Below are 19,118 nucleotides of genomic sequence, written 5' to 3'. Positions count from 1 at the left end.
TTTCCAAATTAAAAAATAATGTGAAAATGAATTGATTAATATTTCACTAAAAACAAAGGTTTGATAAAAATAATACAATGTGGTTTTTTTTTCAATTAATAAACCATTATTTTATTTACATTCCCTTCATTCGCAATGAAACGGTATAACGCGAAAGTATGAACGCACATTTGTCATGAAAATAAAAATCTACTGAAACTGAGTAGAAGTATTTGTCAATGCGATAAAATACCACGTAAGACTTTTCCAGAGTTAAACATTAATGGTGATGTGTCTAAGAGACACAAATTGTTATTTAAAAATTTAAATTTAATAAACACTCACTGTCGAAAGCAAAATTAAAAGGTAGAGACAGGTTATTCCGTTGCATCACACTGTTATTTACAAACAATAATAATAATTGAAATGATTATAAATCTGCACATTTAAACAAAAATCAGTTGCTAATCTATTTTGACAAACAAGTGACGAGTAATATTTTTTTGACTTAGATTCCATTTTAATTTATATAATGCAATGTTCATTTTCATAATATATAATCCCCTCAATTTCTGCTTCACATCGTAATTAATTCCAACATTTTCATCGACACAAATTTCATAATTATTAATCATTTAAGTTACGAAGGATCAATGAATTATTTATTATTATTCAACAATCACCAAAATGTCATGATTTATATAAGAGTGAGTTTCGTGCTGTTTCATGTCATTTTCATAAGTGAGCCACACCTTTGATTTTCGTAACAGATGTTTGGTAAAATCTTTTGATGCACAAAATTAAAAATCAAAGTCCAGTGAAATTTGCTGCTGCAAACATTGTAAATTGTAAGTTTCAGTCATATTTCGATTTTTAGAGTTTAATATTAGCATAACAAGGAACTCCGTGAGAGTGATTCACTTCCACAACGTCAAAGATTACAACGAGTCCAACTTCCTTAAAATGTAGATAATTCAGGAAAAATGCTCATAACGCAAGAGAGAAGTCTTGAATAAACAAGTTGAATTTTCAAAAAAAACCATTTAAGTATAAAAATCATAAAAGGGCTTGGCAAAAATCCCATCCGGACGGCAAACTCTTTCTATATGCACTAACAATTTTCTCCTGCTGCGTTTTTTTTTTACATTTGTCACCCGAAAATCTGTCTTTCTGCGGCATTAGTAGATTATTATAAAAAATAAGATTATCAAAAGACTATTTGATTGATTACAGTGTTTGTCAATTTAGACTCGTATAAGAGATTTCTTGCTTTTCGTCTAGGTACACATGCAGCAGTGGCAAGGAAAATTGGAGGACTTGACATCTCTGAGTGATTATTTGCATGCATTGGTATTTATTATTAAATGTTAGTTGATTGGTTTGTCCATGGAAGCAAAAACTGGTATGGCATGCATAATAATTTTGAGCTACTCATGTCTGTGCTAAAACTACATTACAGAACATTTAAATATGTGAGTTGTTCCAATCAATAAATCATCAGTTCAAATTATTACTTGTGCTTGAATTCAACTTTTTTGAGCGTCCCAGGTATTAAAGCACACAGAAAACTTTAAAGGTCTAAACTCTGCCAACAACAATACATCAATTTACATTCATGTATGATCAATCAAGTTATTTGGAGCAACATAGTGCATATTTGTCCTAAACATTTCTATTTTCCAACAAAGAGGGCCAATTGGTACACACGCATTGACATATGAGCGAATTATCCTGCAAATTTCCTGTCTTTTCTTTGACACACCACTCGAGCTAAAATTTTGTAGGTTCTTTTTGTCCAGCAAATGAGTTCCAGAATACCAGCATTACGATTTCACTACACTACTTAGAGAGGGCAAACAATAAGTTAGACGTGGACAAACTTAACAATATAACTACATATTTAGATAAGAAAATACAGTGGGGAGTCTATACGACTTGTTGTTATAAATAGGTAATATTTAGGTACGCAATGTCCGTCACAGAAGACAATTTCACTAAATAAGTTTGTTCCATTGTCCACTTGCAAACTCTAAATTGTCTGATTTTGCAGCTGTTGCAATTTTAACTTAACTTCTTTGAAACTCGGTCTATTCTCTGCATTCAGATTCCATGCCTGGAAATTAAAATGTTATTTAAAAATAACTCCGCCGTAACAAGTTAATCCAATAAAAGTTGATTTGTATAAAATAGTCTTACCTCTCTCATGATCTGATAAACTTCGGGTGGGCATCCTTCAGGGGCTTCCATTTTGTAGCCTTTTTCAACATGTTTTACCACGTCAGCAAGAGGCTAAAAACAAATAATTTTAGTTTTGTCCAATACAAAATACTTAAATTATCTTACTATTCGCGGATAAGGCACTCGTCCAAATGAGTAAATTTCCCAGAGCAAAATTCCAAAACTCCACATGTCGGATTTATTGGAAAATTTCTGCAAATAAATCAATAAATGTCCAGTCCTTGGTGGACTAACAATTAGTTACCCCATGTTTCAAAGCCTCAGGTGCTGTCCATTTGATGGGAAGTTTGCCACCCTCTGCAGAGACGTTCTCATCCCTGGCCAAGCCAAAGTCAGAAACTTTTGCCAGACCTTCCTCAGAAATGAGAACGTTTCTCGCAGCTAAATCTCGATGGATGACCTTTCTAGACTCTAAGTACTCCATGCCAGAGCAAGTGTCACTGAGGATGATAAGAAATTAGCGTCGCACTAAGTCGCAACTACGATGCAACTCACTATGCAAAGTGAATCTGATCCTTCTTGGTGACATGTTGCCTGCCTCGGGATCTCAAGTAGTCGACCAGACTGCCCTTGCTCATGAATTCGGTGACGAGACAGATGTGCTTGTTGTTAACCACCAAGCCAAGCATCTGCACCAGATTCTCGTGCCTCAGCGAGGTCATGAGAGATGCCTCTGCGAGGAACTTCTGTGCGGCTTCGCTGCCGTCTTTTAGTCTTTTCACAGCCACCTTCTCTCCGCGCAGAATTCCCAGCATCACGTCACCAAATTCTCCTTTTCCAATAGACTCTCGAATCTATAAAAGAGTAATTCAAATGTTGAAATTAATACAGCAGAAAAAAACACTTACAATAAAGTTGGAATTAAATTAACTTGAAAAAAAAAATTGGAGCACAAAAATGGCATGGACCAACAAGACAACATACTGTGTTGGCCTGACCAAAAATAAAAACATTAAAGAAAGATTTCAACAACATTATGATAACCATTTGATTCCCATGATTTCTCAGATTACTAATTAATAAATAATGACAAGAAACGTCCTGTAAAAGCTCCAAATAATGAAATTAACTATGATGTTCAATTTTGGCTTTTCCTTGATGATTTTTTTGAGAATGATGAAATTGATATATTTTTCTGTTTAAAACCAATCAACGACTTAAAAAAGCCCACTTCTAGTTCAATCTTCATGAGTTATGGATGGAGAAATTCCTGGTATTTGAATCTAGATTTGGCTTTTGGTAGTTTTTTTTTTAGTTCTCAATAATACGACTAAAAAAAACCACCAAGGAAAAGTCAAATCTCAATTCAAGCACCGCGAATCAGCGATAATGATCACAAGATTCTACTACAAGAAGAGTAATTAGTTCACACCAGGACTGGCATAATTTATTTTACTTCGAAACATAAATTGTGAATATTTATTGATAATTTCTTACATCAAGTTCATGGTCTTGGATCACCCAGCCAGCCTCCACAAACGCCTTGGTGTCAACACAATATTCCTGTTTGCCAGCTTTGGGTAGGCTTTTTATCAACTGCGTGCAGAGTCCGTCAGCATCTTGTTCATAGTGCTAAGGTTGTTAAATTATAGAAGAGTTCAATGGCGTATTAAGAATAACCATACCTCAACTAACTGTCCGAGGGTTTCGAAGAATTCTTCATCGTCGATGGTTAGTTGCTGGTCTTTGTACTTGACCCTGTAGTGCTCCACCTTGCCCTGGAAGCAGACGCAGAGGGTGTAGTCGCCAGGGTAGTTTGTCGACTCGCGAACTAGGAAGAGGCCGTCCTCTCGAGGCATCAACAGCTGTTCTGCCTGTTCTCGGGATATCTTGCCGTGAAACCACCTAAGGAAAGAAAGAGGAAAATTGAACTAATAAAAAATCTCATGGTATTTTCATAATTTCTTTATTATTACAGAATTTCCATTCACTAAAACTAAAGAATTTAAAATGCAAACTCAATGAATTATTGAATTCAAGTAAAAGGATCAATTATAATTTTTCAGTAAGTTAGGGTGCATTTAATTATATTAAAAGAAATATAATCATAATTAAAAAAAACTTTGCAATTAATTTAGCTCCACATTCCCCTTCACTTCTATAATTTGGCAAACTTGCGAGCAAAATCTCCCAAGTTGACAATGTGAATTTTGGCACTTGTTCTGCATGGGAGATCCCAGCGCAGCATTGGAAATAAAATTAAACTCACGGCATGGCATGCAGCTTGACTTCTTGCCTCCGGGGGGCAGCCGGCGGCACGTATTTGTTGTTGTCCATGTTGCAGGGGGCTGGAGGGGGCGGCGCTGTCTGCTTGCTATGTGGTGGGTACCAGCCCCCGTCATTGAGCAGAGGATTTGCGATTACAGGCAATCTCTGAAAAAATTTGATTAAAATGTAAAAACAACAACCAGGTGATTATTCTAGCACAAAAATTACTATATTTTGCTTTTGCAACGTTAAACTCTCAAAATAAAGGATTTTACTCCGAAAGGTGTTGTCCATTGTAACAAGCAGAAGGCCATGAGTGTTCTGGCCAAGCAATGAGTGAGTTCATCAGGAACAAAGTTACATAATTATACGTAGATATGCACTCGGAAGTAGCGGCTAGTGACGCCAATGATAGAATTATCAAAAAGATTTGTAACTATTTTAAGTACTAAAGTTCCTTGTTTTAATTAAACGCAAAGATACGCACCTGCGTCAAAGTCGTGTTGTGCAAGTTTTGGCTCATTACTGCTCGAGGAGGGTTGGCGACTGGGGACTGGCGTGCGATTCACATTTCAACTGTGTGGTCGGCGCTGACAGACGAAACCTGAAACATACATCATTCGAATTTGTTATTATTGCTGCTACAAAAAGCCTGCTGTAATTTAAGACACTTAAGACACAAAGGAGGTGCCTTCGGGCTAAATTATGCTTGGGAACGTAAAAAATATCATAATTGTGAGTCAAATCCTGAGTAATTTATTTTGTTCTGGTTTAATTTGATGGTGCTGATCTAATTAATTAATATATTTATATAAGAAAGTTTGTTTTGATTATTTTCTATAATTTTATTTTTAAAGTTTTTCATTGCATAATTTTTTCTAATAACTTTTTCAAGTACAGAAATTTTCCATAATTTAGTGTAATATTTCTTTGGTAACACTGTAATTAGTTACCATCTCATTTTTTTTTTTTAATAAATAAAAGAAAGAAATTAGTTTTGTTTTTCCTTCAGGAGATTGAAAATAAATCCCAGTTCATTTGAGCTGATTTGAGCGAATTTCAAAGGCAATTCTGGATTGTCACGTTGTTCCGGTGTTTCCACACAGATTTGCCGCCCTGGTGCGCGCCTTGATGGGCGAGCAAACGTCCCAAATCAATATTTATCAAGCGCCGAGCGAGGCAATTTCCTTTTACAGGAGGCGTCGTGCGCTGGCAAATTTCACTTCCACGCTCATCCCGATCGATGCCAAGATCAAGGCTACGTTCGTAGGATGAAAAATTACGATTTGATAAAGCTGCAAAGCGGGAGAAAGGGAAAGAGTTGGTTGAACCTTTTGACGTCTGCCTCACTTCCCACTCGGCCCAATGAAAAATTAAGAAAGAAACTGCGACTGGCCCAAACATGGCCAGCACGACCGAGGCGTGTTCTCTGCTTAATTTTCGTTACACGCGTACATAAAAGCGGTGAAAAGAGCCTTAATGCAATAGCTATGCAGCCGCGCCCAGAAACCAATACAGCACGCAGAGGTGATTTTGATTAAATTTGCTTTGGCTTTCGCCGGAACTGCCGCTTGGGCGCAAAGCGGAAATTTTTGCACCGCGCTTTATCATGTGTGACTCGCACGCACGTAGAAATTAGCCAGTCACACCCTATCATTTGAATGCACGAGGCCTGTCTAATTTAAATACTTATTATTCAAACTGAAACAGCACTTTATGCAATGAGACATTATGTAAAATTTGACAACGGTTGACAATATGTTACGATTAGGTGATACTTGATGATTATTAAAGATATATAATTTTTAAATTGGATTTGCTAAAAGATCATGTAAATTTTTTTAATTTAATTAAAATAACACAAAAAAGCTAGTTTGAATCGACAAAAATACAATCTTTTTCTTAATCTTATTTAATGCATTTTTTTCCAAACAGGTTATAGACAAACAATGTTATGTGAAGAATTTATGAAACACAATTTTAAAGAAGCCATCGCCACATTATCTTGATTTAAAGTTGCATAATAATTATAACAATTTTTTTTAATCCTATTCATTTCAATTATTTTGAAAACAATTTATTCAATTAATTGATTCGTTTTCAAAATTATTTTTAAAAAATGGATCAACGGAATTTTTTTTTGCAAGTTAATATTTATATATTCTACAATTTCCTGCATACTCTTAAGTGGATTGATAATTTTAATTGTTGAGAAAATCTAGAAAAGTGGTATTGAGGGCAAACCACGCCAAATTAATTAACAATCCTGAAGGTCGGCTTTATCAAGGAATCAAAACATTTATGAAATGTAAACAATTTTAACGAGCGATTCCGCAACGTCAGCGGCGAAGAAGTTATAAAAGTGCTACTTGTTGGCCGGCGTTTGGCATTGAGGGAGGTTCAATGCACCACTTACATACTTTTCAATTTTTAAAGGCCCCTCGCGACACGAGAATCCTCCGTTCTCCTTTTTCCTACATTAAACCTGAAGAAATCACACGAACGCAGACCTTGGGGTGGTGTTTCATTTCCTCCTGTTTTCACATTTTTTCCTACACTCATTTTTTTTCTCGTCTTTGTCTCACCCACAAGCGACACCGACGCGTCATTATTCGTGTGACACGTACACTGGTTGGCTTTTTTATATGAAGCACTGCCAACAGAAATAACGCCATTATGTAATTCAAGAAGCCGCGAAGGAGATTGAGAATTATGATCGCCTGAGACTTATTCCTCTCTCGAAATTGCGCCTTGGATCTCGTCCAGCTAGCGTGCCGAGGATGCTGGGAATAAAAATAAGTTGCACAAAATATTGCGGCTCATCTTTTTCATAGCTCAAAGGGCGATAAATTTGTAGACAGAACTGCTGCTTACTCAAAAAGAAAGATGATTTTTTTTTCGTGTTTTCTTTTGTTAAAAAAAAGATACAGTTAACTTAAAGGCGAGCAAAAAATTTTAAATCTTGGTTCATTAGTTTATTTACATCCAATTTAACAGGGCAATGTAAATTTCAATTTAATATTATTAAAGCTAAATAAATAAATCTTGATTCTTTTATCAAAATCAAATGAGTGAAGTTCAACATAACACTTTTTATATTAAAATACAACAATAATGAGGGCGATCTTACCGATTAACTCGCCATGCAAATTGAGTGACAGGTTAGCTTATTCTGGGCCAGTTAAGGATTTTGGACTGCCCTCAATAATTCGGAGAGAGAAAAGTAATTTGTTGTAATCACTTGAGATTTTTTTAATCAAAAAGGACTCGAATAATTCAATTTCTTTTTCTAGCATGATTTTTGACCAGAATTTCTAATAAATATCCGTCTGAAGTGGGACATTTTTTTTTAAGTTGTCAACATGGCAACGTGTGAAACCCGCATAATCAGAGTTGGTATTTAGCGGCGCTCGTCTCGTTTCTCCCCATATAAGTGGGCATGTGCGTGGGCGTGCTCGTCTGTCTGTCTCTTTCGAGCCCATTCAATTGCAAGGTCAGCGCAGAAAGGTGCGAGATTCGCCAAAGGGTTAGTCAGTCTAATTAGCGCACGGACGGGCGCAAATGAAGTCGGCAGGAAATTGCAACGATTATTCGTCGTTCGGCTAACGAAGCCCAAGGGCACGTGCAGATTCTCTACAAAGTGCGTTTATTTGTGTAGCACATGTGGCTGCCAAGCCGCGATTGGGATCAAGCAGGGCCAAATAAGGATGAATTATGTAGTCTGTGTGCAAACAAATAGCAGCCAGTCAGCTAGCTCTGCTTAAACAAATCTCGACAAGTTCACTCTTTGATAAGAGACTGCGATTTTAGCTTGGATTTATAAATCTTGAAAGAGCTTTTAAGTGAGCAAATAAAGTTTTAAATCAGTTACGAGAGGAGAATATCAAATGAAATGGTTGAAACAGGCTTTTACTATTTGAAGAAATGTTTTTTTTTTTATCATTATTTGTTTAAGAAAGCGACTTTTTCAAATATTTGCTAATTTTTCTTGCGCATTTTCTCTTTCATTAAATAGGGTTTTATAGAACTGTGAAATTGCTACGGCAGTTTGTGTTTTGAATACAAACAATTCAATTCAACAAAGACAAGCCTGTTTTTCTTTCACTAAAAATTAGTTAATATTTCAAGGATGAGATCAAAAATTTACTTGAAAGGTATTTCCAAAATTTGGAGTGTCATTTAAAAGATAATTCAAATTGTTATTATTTCTAGAAATAGTTAAAATAAAAATATCATTGGAGCGTTGAGCATATGAGTCAACGTCCATTAATAGTAAAACTATTGATAAAGGGTATCAAATTTAAAAAAAACTGCTTGCGTCAAAGGAAGTTTGATATTACTTTGTTGGGACCGGCTATGGAAATTTGTTACAATCAAAAGTAAGTTTGAATCATGCAGTATGAGTCAGTGAAATATACAGTAACAAAACTTACTTTTTAATTATAAACATGTATGAATAATTTAAGACTAAAATGTAAATATTGCCAAAATAAAACTATATAATGAGTTTTTCAATGAGCTTCAGATATCGAAATTAATAAACTTAGTTCTGCAACTAGAAGCTATAGTTAAAAAGAGATTTGAAGATGTAGATTTATATAAAATTCCATTTATAAGATTATTACAGATTATAACTTATTTGCAGTTGTTTATTTGTCTAGAATTGTCAAAATATTTTGCACAATGAAAAATATTAAAACTCCGAGATAAAAATTCCCGGATCGCTTTCATTTGCAGTGTTTAGCATTTAGGTAAAAAAAATTCTTATATCAATCAGCCATATTTTTATTAATCTATTTTTTATATTTGAAGCAGATTTAAATAAATATTTTTTCAGCTTTGTTTTTGCAGTCGTGATTTACTGTTCACAAAAAGCTTCTGGCCGTGATGATGTTTGCATTTCATTTGCATGTTTCTTTGACTGCAGTCTCAAAGAGAAACGACCCTTTGAGCGCCAAAGTCTGCAACTTGCGCGAATGTGACGAGCATGCTTATGCGGCCAATTTGAATTATGCTCGCGTAAGTTTACGATTTGAATGCCATGACAAGCAGCGAAACGTAATGCGCGATTGAAATATGGCCTGATGAGCAGCGTGAGTCATTTATTTCATCCTGCGATTCTTCCCAAAGAAGGCGTCGTTCATCTGCCAATTCAGGAGAAGGAAGATTTTTGCAACTCGCAAAAAGTTTCATTGTGCGCGAGACGACGAGGGGATAGAAGCTGCGAGGGAGGAACGCGAGACAAGAGGTCTGAGTACCCCTAATTGTCCGTCTGGACGTTTTTTTTTTTTCAAAGAGCGTACTTTTTCATTAACCCTCGTCGCCGCTGTAATTATTATTAAGCAAGTGCGCGTCTGTTTCTTTCACTAGCTGTGTGTGAAGTCAGATATCACGCGAGAGGGAGCCGGCGATAAACCACCGCGCTATGGGAAACCACAGTCTTGACGGTTAAACAGACGCCAGAGCTGTTTTAGTTAGGTTTTATTGATGCTAAACCGGCGTCATGTTAAGAAACGACACTACTGTGAATAATTTATTAAAATGTGGTGCAGAAAAAATGTACCATTTCTAGGATTTTTAAATATTTCCTCATCAAAAATGAGATTAAATTAAAAAAAGTTTTTAAAACAAAACATATTTTGATTTAGATTGTAAATTAAAACGTTTGAATAAAAATCCTTTCAAATATATGCATAAACTACATAAATTATTTATCCTCGTATTCCTTAACATTAAAATCTGTTAAAGGAAAATATAAATTCTAAATTTTCTGAAAACATATTGTTTGCTGATATATAAGGTTAAATCACAAACTTGTAAAGGTGGAATTCTAAAATAATTATAAGATTTTCAATTGATTAAAAGCAATTTTCAGTATTTTTTGATAAAAATTAATATTGAACCTTGATTCATTACTTGTTTAGATTAAAAAATTATTTTTTATATTGAACTAAAGTTGCATATTTAAAAAATTATTCAATTTATAAGTTTCATCGTTAATTACAATTTAGTATACAAAGCCGACGGTCAACGCTGAATCAATCCATGCAGATATTCAAATTAAAATAAAACCAAATAAATAATTAGGATTCAGAAAATTTGGATATTCTCTTAAATTATGTATGAGGTATAATTTTTAGAAATAATTTTCTAACAATATTCAATAATTAAAATGGTTTGAAACCTAAAAAATAAAATTTTAAGGTGATTTTAATGTAATAATTATTTATATCTCTCATTTTCTCATCGAAAGTATGACCACCAATTGTAAACGAACAATGCAAAGTTCCCCGGAGCTATAGGCAACCTAAAACAATAATTGTTTACACAAAAGCGACCGGAATAATAAAGTTTCCAGCATTATATTTGTGCCAATGAAGCAAACAAGTCGGTGGAGTGAAACTAATTGCGCGGAATTGAGTGCCATGCTTATTGTTGCGCGGCGTCAAAAATAAGACCGATTGTAAAAGCAGCAGCCTTTTAGTGTGCGGTCTCTGACTGCTTTTGTTTCTCTATCACACTCTCGGAAAAAGCACGCACAGTTTAGTCTGGTGCCGCTTTTAACATTCGAGAGTTGAACTCGTCGGTTTGCGCGGTTGACGCGAGTACATAGTACAGGATGGTGCATTTACAGCAGGCGTGATAATGAGAGGCTTTTATTTCAAATGACTTCAGCAGCACGCGTTCTAAATTAAACGAGAGCTCATTTAAAATGAGCTGATGCTGAAAGAAGCAACAGTAAGATTTTATTCTGGCTTTAAAAAGTTTAATTTTTTTTTTCGAAAATAGAATTAAAATTTTCATGCGTATAAAGATATAAATAATTTACCAACGATGATGATGCTAACCATCATTTTCAAACTTTAATTGAGTGAATCTTCAAATAAAATATTATGGCTAAAATTTTATTACATTTCCTGGTGCAATAAAGTTTTAATTCAACTATTAACAAGACTTTAATTTTTTTTTAAATTGTAATACAAACAAAATTAAAGAAAGCTACATAGATTTTTTTTTTAAACATAATCCTTATAAAGTTATAACGCTGTCAGTTTCACGATTTATATAAAAAGTAAACAATTTAGTAAAATTTAACTTAGCGTACTAATTTTTGTGGTAGAAAATTTTTCTGATTAATTTCGTCTTCAATTGTTAAATACAAGAATGTTTTAAAAGGCAATACTTAAAACTTTTTTAATTTAATAACTTTCCTTCAAACAATTTATTTTTGATGGAATTATTTTACTTTTAAAAGCAGAAGGAAACTAAACAGATGTCCCGTAATATTTTAAGTGTTTTAAAAAGAATGAAATGAGGAGGTGCGTGCATTATTTTGCGAGTGATTCATTTACACGGCGACCCGCACTCTGGTTTTTTCCATTCGCGCGCCCGGTGCATTGTGCATTCTATGCAAATCGACTTCCTTTGCGGCAAAACAAAGAGTGCACGCCACGGATCGTCGGCTGCTCCCACCAAGATAATAATTCAATTCGCAGCGTCTCTTCGCTCCACAGAATATATGCTGCGTTGCTTTTACATCGGCAGAGCTACTCGATTCACCGAACGGAGGAAAACGGCAGCGACGAGAAGAAGGCAATTAATATAGCGGTGACAGAGCGGAAGTGGCGGCAGCGAATTAAAAAATAAAATAAAAAGAGAAGAGCTCACACACGCAGAGAAACGCGAGCGTTTGCGATTAGTCTATTTTTTTACTGTGAGTCTCTCGCGACCCACAATAGCGCACGTCACTTTATTTTTATTGCCACGCTGCTCTTTTTGTAGAGAGAGCACGCGTCGCTTTAATTGTTTGAACTTCTTATTTTAAATGCATTTAATTCACTCCGTCTTTTATTTTGGTCTGCCAAAGTGGATCAAGAACGGAATGGATTAGCGCCTGAGAAGACTCCAGATGGAGACAGTGGGGGAGTTTTTTTTAACAAGAACTGACAGTCAAACGTGTCAAACAACAATGACATCAAAATAATAAGTAGCAAATTTTGTCAAATGGAGGGAAAATTAATAAAAGAAGGTGTGATTTTATTCTCAATCTCATCCCTTTGATGATTTAATGTCGCCAGTAAAACCTCTCAAATTTACGATAAACTCAAAACTACAATGTTAAAAGTAGGCAAAAATGATACAACATTCTATAATTTTGGTTTGCTTATAAAACGAAAACATTTTAAATCTAAAAATCGTCAATTCAAAATAATTTTTTTTTATAATACAAAGAAATTATTATTCATTTATTCATTTAGTTTTTACAATTGAATGTAAACAATGTAATGAAACAATTTTACAAATAAACCAAAATAATACAATAGTAATAACGTAAAGTAATAGTGATGAATTGGAATTTTTCTTAAACACTTAAAATGTAGCTAGTTTTGTAATTTAAAAAAAAAAAGTTAAATCTTTGCCACTCTCTGAGCAAATTCATTCAAGACAGGTTGAATAACAATCATTGCTTGTAAAAAGCAGTTATTCAATCTCACCAGTACCAGCTTAGAATAGTCGCACGCGCTCCGAGTTTTACAAGAAAAAAAAAACAAACAATAAATAAGTACAGCAGCGATATGAATAATAAACCAACGGGTCACCTGTGCACACGTTTTAGTCCATTTGGGCCGGCGGCGCAGACACTCGGCCGGTGAAAGTGAAAACCAGGAAATAGTACCGAGAAAAATAAATCACATTCTTCTTTACCGGATTGAGATGAAATTCGTCTGTGCGAGCACGTGCGCGGAGCAGGTGGATTCCTTTAACCTCGAGTGACAGACAGACTGACAGTTATTTTATCTGCGTGGAGCAATTAAGGCGTAACCTAATATGGCGCGTGATTTGTAATTATTAGAACACGCACGTTCGCTCGAGGGGGGCAAGCACGTCGGAAAAATTAGGATGCTCCTGTTATTATAATCGGCTATTAGATTATTAATGCCACCCAGACTTGGTGTAGAGAAACGACTGCGAGGCTGTTTATGGCTTAATGCTGCTGGACGCGCGTAACACTTTCGGCTTGGATTTTTGTCTCTCGAGACGGTCGTAAAATTTGATTTCTTTGCAAAGCGTGTCAATTTTTTAAAATGGTAAACTAAAAAGCATTTTTACGCATCATTGAATGGATCAATCGGAGAAAAAGCTTCAAAATTTTAGCTGTGTTCAGACGCGACAATGAAGAAAGCTAATTTTTAGAGCAAGGATGTAGTGACAGAGAGCAAATGTTTAAAACTTAAATTAAAATCATATCTTTGTGCTTTATTTTTTTGCTTGTCACTATACTTTTTTCCTTCTTTTCAAGATGAATAATGAAAAAAAAAATCCTTTTTTGCTGAAATAAAAAATAAAGTGAACACCTACAGTGCCATGGTGTCAAAAGCTTCCACAACAATTACAAAAGCCTGGTTGGAAAATCCTTGTTTATAAATTTAAATTAACATGAAAGGTAACACAATTCATGAACACCTTGAAACGGGCTTCCTCATTGCCAATAAGATAAATGAGAGAAAAAGTAAATTAATTACAAATAATAATATTAGATCAACTTTACTGACACTTTTCTAAGTTTTAATTTACCATTTTTATTTTCATTTTCCTTTGCAACAAGGAAGCCCGTCAGTTTCAATTGTTCATGAAAATGATAAGTTCATTACTGCCGTTTAAAATAAAATTTAATTAATCTAAAAGAGATAAAAATTTGCCTAATTATTATTATTATTCAAACTGCAGAAGATTTATCAGTAGAACTTTCCCTACGCTATAAGATTGTTTTCTTGCTTAGAAAGAAATTACCAGAATTTTCAGTGAAAGCTTTCCCATGTTGACGTCCCGCACGTCGCTCGCCTTGAAAGAGGAAAGATGACAATCGGCTGGGAAGATTCCCTCAATTTGAGTGGCACAAAAAGCACTATTAAAAAGCACAAACACACGCCTCCAACTTTCTTTCTTCCTTCCGTTTTTCCTTCTACATAAAATCGCGCTGTGCACGGAAATTTTTCAAGATAAAAATCTTGCGCTTCACCTTTGCGAGTTTGACCTCCATCCGCGAGCGAGTCGCTGACAAAACTGACTGACTGACGGAAGATGATGGTGCAGACCTCGAAAAAGCCCCGCTACATTTCCATACCGCGAAGTGGGCCACGCGTCTCGGCAACACTTGCACTCGGTCGCGCCAGTTCAACAGGCGAATATAATCGAATGTTACAAAACGTTCGGTGTGAGGGAAAAAAACTCTTTTCACAATTGAAAGTCTTCACACATCAGAAAGGAGAAAATTTAAAAACACGAATTTTGCTGTTTCAAAAGATTCTGCTCAAAAGAGAAGGAATAAATTAAAATTTTCTTTACTTGCAGGTTTTTTACTCAATTTTCAAAGAAGAATTTTCTGATTAGCCAATTCTTTATCAGACATTTTCAATTCACCAAAGAAGAAATTATTTTGATTTCGGAAATTATTTTCCTAATTAAAATTTAAAAAATAAAGACTATGCATTTAAAAATTATGAATAATACGTAAATTTTGGCATATTTTAGTTCAATTTCAAACCATCAGTTGCTCATTATAAAAAATTACGGATTCAAATAATACTTGATTTATTATTTCCATTTAGAAGCAGCTTTTGAACGGAATTTTAAGGAAAATGCAGACGTAATAAAATTAAAGCGATATAAAAAGTATTTTAAGTGTAAAAATAAATTACTTATAGCGCCAGTTTCAACTAGTGTTTGTGAGGTAAGACGTCGGATTACACTGCTTCAATAGGTGGAATAAATAAACGTCTAGAAATCCAACCCGATATGTAAATTCCCCAGCAGCAGTAAAACAGGCTCAAAGTCTGCCGTTGAATTTATTTGTATGTATTATGGTCAAGAAGCTGTCAGATTAGGTGAAAACCGAGAGAGCCGCGGTAATCCGCCGTGCCTCTTCAAATAATGTGCGCATTCAGATTATTTTCAATCGGGCGGACGCGAAATAATAACATTGAGCACCGAGTCGGATAATCCCGACTTGAGACATTTTTCCGTTGCTAATTGCTCAAGAGTCGAACGGAAAAAGCGAGCCAATTAGGAAAGAGAATTATTGTTAGAGAGCAGCTGAATTATGAGCCGCCTTTTTTTTGTAATTGCCCTCCATTGTGCGCGGTTTTAATTGGCCCGAGAGGAATTTCTTATTGCAATCAATTGTGTTTAAATTTAGCACTGCCGCATAAAATTAATTTGATTGGAAGAAGTGAATAAAAAATTTAAACTGAAAAGGTTTATTTTTGCTTTTCCACTCACACGTGAGTTATTTATAATTTATGGAAAATAAGTTTGAACGTAAAAGGATATTTGATGAAAAACTAAATATGACAACAAAAAAATAGAAAAGTGTATTGAAAATTCTCACATTGTGATTCAACATACAAATTTTAAAGTCTACTCAAATTTTGGCTCGATTTCACGATTTCCTCACACCTTTTATCGTCCATCCAACAAATAAATTCAGCCCATTCGCCAACAAACACAGCAGAAATTTACATTTTCCGCGTGACTTAATTCAAAACATATTTCCCAGCGCTTGGCGGACGTATCCAAATTTATTATAATCAAGAGATACAATTTGGCGAGTTGGCCGGCGCCCAAAAGCTGCGCCATCATAATCAATGAAAGAAGACCGAGCTGGTTGAATAATTCACAAAACGCTGGGCCGAGCGCCGCATTGCTCGTAAATAAATTGATGAATCTGGTCGGTGCGAGTGACGTGCGATTTGGGGCGCATTGCGAAATTTTGTGTTAATGAATTAATAGACTGATGCCATCAGGGGGTACATCATTTTGCGATTTGACGCTGCAAATCCAACTCACAAAGGATGACTTCTGGTTGACACCGTATAGATTATTCGTCTAATCATTTAGGGAAATTCAAATTATAGATTAAACTACCAAAAAATCTTAAGAAGCAACAACAAGAAAATGCAATGATGGCTTACAGATCAATTTGGGAATTGATGAAGGTGTCAAAATTAATAAATATTTTTTTCCTTGTTGGTATAGTGAAGCTTGGATTTTCTTGAAGAACCTGCAATTTCAAACGTTAAATTGATTTATACTGATTTTTTTTTTTAAATAAAATAATTTTATAATAAATATCCTCAAAATTTAGAAAATTAATGAAACAAACGAAATAATAATCTAAGTTTTAATGATAAAAAAAACTTGTAAAAAATCTCCATTAGTGAAGATATGTTCTTCAAGGCAACATATTTTATCAATTTAAATATATTCATCCTGGCAGTTGGCAAGATTTAATAGTGAATTGAACGGAATGAGGACTTTTTTGCAGATTTAATTTCGCCCGCATGTGTTTTGGCAGGAAATTGCAGGCAGCGCTATGGAGGCATAATATTTGCTGAGCGAGAAAGGGTTTTGCGCGAGCATGTATATTTTCGCTGGGCACGTCTACTCGCTGCCGCAATTGTAGTAAATGGCGGTGCGTTGCATAGTAGTAACCATGGCGACGGCAGATTCGCTGGACCGACGAGCCAACGCGGCGCGCGTGACCGTATTTCGTATGACCTTTACCTGCAGCTGCTTTTTCTGGGAGCGAGCATCGGTTTGCCAAAAATAATGTCACTTTGAAACTCGTTCAGATCACAATGATTATGATGGAAATTTGGGTAAATCTTTTATTTGAAATGTAAATGTTTGTTCTGAATGGAGAGCAATAAAATCTTATTTTTTTTTTGCACGTTAAATAAGCCAAAGATGAGTCACTGAATTGATGACTATTATTGTAACGTTGTTTATTTGTTACCAAAAATTTACACAGAAAAAAATAAATGGTGATAAAAAGGGAAAAATAATTTTTTGGACAAAGCCACCACCACTCGCAACGATTTTACTTCCATAAAAAAGAGCCTGAATTGACTTACAATTAGTTTTCGTTATTTATTTGCATAAATCATTTTACATTTTTTTTTTTAATTTACTTTTTTTATTCATCAAATTGAAATCTTCCATTCAACTTAAAAATGAGCATCCAACAACATGAATACTTAAAAAGAAAAATAAATTGTTCAACAACTTTTTTACATTTATATAATTTGATAACATGCTTAAGCGGTTGTAACTGGAAAAAATCGAATTTAAATACGAATTAAATCAATTAATTAAGAACTCCCCATCTTTTTAACACAATCTCTAGTAAAATTTTGAGATAATAAAGTATATTATATTACTAAAAAGCAGAATATATATTTGTGTCAACAACTTAATTTACAATTCAGTAAAGCTACAATTAATCTGCTTTGGAAGTATTCCATCTTTGACAGTATTAATCACAATAATTTGGGCTTTTAATTTAAAATAATTTTATTTTATTTTCTTAATTAAGAAAATAAAATAAAATAATTGTTTCTTTTGCAAATATTTCATAAATAAAGTTAAGACATCTTTCGTAAGCTTCCAAACGATATATTTTATTTACTTAACATACTCGTTTTTATGGTTTCTGTTTCATGGTTTCAACACAAATCATAGTTTACAAAAGGTTTGCATAACCATTTTAGCTTAAGTATTGTCGCAATTTTTAAAATCTGTGCATTTCCCTTGGTCTAAAAACGAAATCATTCGTCTGTTTAAAGATCCTTTCTAGCAATCTCTAAATTCAGAGGAATAAAAAATCCATCTGAAATCAAGATAATTATCGCTAAGATTGTTGAACTAAGCTGGACGTGCCATCAAAGCCACTCATTAAAAAACTCGGAATGTGTAATTAACGAAAATACTAATCGAGTAGTTTTGAATTACAAAACAATCATCTTGTCAGACTTACGGAGAGGCCGAATTTTGGATTCGGACGGACGCGATAATTTGAAATTATTATTGCTGCTCATCCGGGGCACTTCTTATTGTCGCTCGTGCAGTTCGTCTTTCGTACGGAGGCGCGCGAAAATCGATTTCAAGCCTCATTACTCGCGCCTATTGTTTCGCATGCATAATGACATAATGGAAAGAGAGAGATGCCAATAAAGTAACACGGCAGAGATAATTCAAAACGTTCACAAGTGGGCGTTCCGTTTGACATTCCGTACAATCCTTGGCTCCAGGCCCAGCAGAATTATTATAATAAAATTTCTTTCTTTCTTTTTTAATTCGCCGTCTGAGGAATTTTTAGCACTTTCGAGCAGCTGCGATTGGGCAACGAGCAAATACGTAGTATTTAATTTATGCAACATCTTCCTACTCAAGACGGAGCCAGTTGACGAGACAAAATGCGACAAAAGTGAGGAATTTTCCACCTTCTGCGAAGGGGTTAAAGGACTTTTGAAAAGGATTCGGCTGGGTTTTTGAGTAAAGTTTGCAATGTTGACCAAATAAAAGTGCAAGATTAGTTAATTTTGCGTCGGCCTAGAAAATTCCCAGCACGGCGGGGCACTAGTTGAGCTCAAAAGCGGAGCCCAGAAATTCGGGACTGAAGAAGGCCCGCGGGGGATGTGGGGAAAGGAGCTCGATGGCTGATACTTACATTCGGCCTGGCCGTCATGGAAATGCGCACCACCGGTTGCAGTAATCCGACGCGAAAATCACAAGTCCTCTGCGATCAAAACATACGAACATACTAACGTCACACTCGTATCAAAACTCGGCCGCCATACTGGAACGATTTTATTATTTTTCTGTTTTGCATACGACGTAGCTTCGCGACTGGC

The 19,118-nt window shown here is 34.9% G+C and overlaps 1 protein-coding gene across 2 annotated transcripts; it reads right to left on the bottom strand.

The window, feature by feature from the left end:
- Nucleotides 1-1,831: 1,831 nt before the first annotated feature.
- Nucleotides 1,832-19,094, bottom strand: LOC132203383 (tyrosine-protein kinase CSK). 2 transcript variants are annotated; one of them, XM_059631131.1, is made up of 10 exons: nt 18,935-19,094; nt 4,913-5,029; nt 4,427-4,590; nt 3,843-4,062; nt 3,655-3,789; nt 2,713-3,011; nt 2,462-2,657; nt 2,323-2,409; nt 2,176-2,268; nt 1,832-2,092 (listed from the first exon to the last, which is right to left on the bottom strand). In XM_059631131.1, exons 2-10 carry the CDS (start codon nt 4,946-4,948, stop codon nt 2,009-2,011), a joined length of 1,314 nt encoding a protein of 437 aa, XP_059487114.1. In that variant the 5' UTR covers nt 4,949-5,029; nt 18,935-19,094; the 3' UTR covers nt 1,832-2,008. The 2 variants fall into 2 exon arrangements, with proteins under 2 accessions (XP_059487114.1, XP_059487125.1); XM_059631142.1 differs by lacking the exon at nt 18,935-19,094 and adding an exon at nt 14,218-14,468.
- Between the last annotated feature and the right edge of the window lie 24 nt (nt 19,095-19,118).

This window comes from Neocloeon triangulifer, unplaced genomic scaffold (genome assembly GCF_031216515.1).
Source record: "Neocloeon triangulifer isolate White Clay Creek 2 clone unplaced genomic scaffold, ASM3121651v1 ptg000002l, whole genome shotgun sequence".
Classification (NCBI taxonomy): domain Eukaryota; kingdom Metazoa; phylum Arthropoda; class Insecta; order Ephemeroptera; family Baetidae; genus Neocloeon; species Neocloeon triangulifer.
Note: the sequence above shows the minus strand (reverse complement) of the source record. Positions and strands in the feature narration are given on the sequence as shown.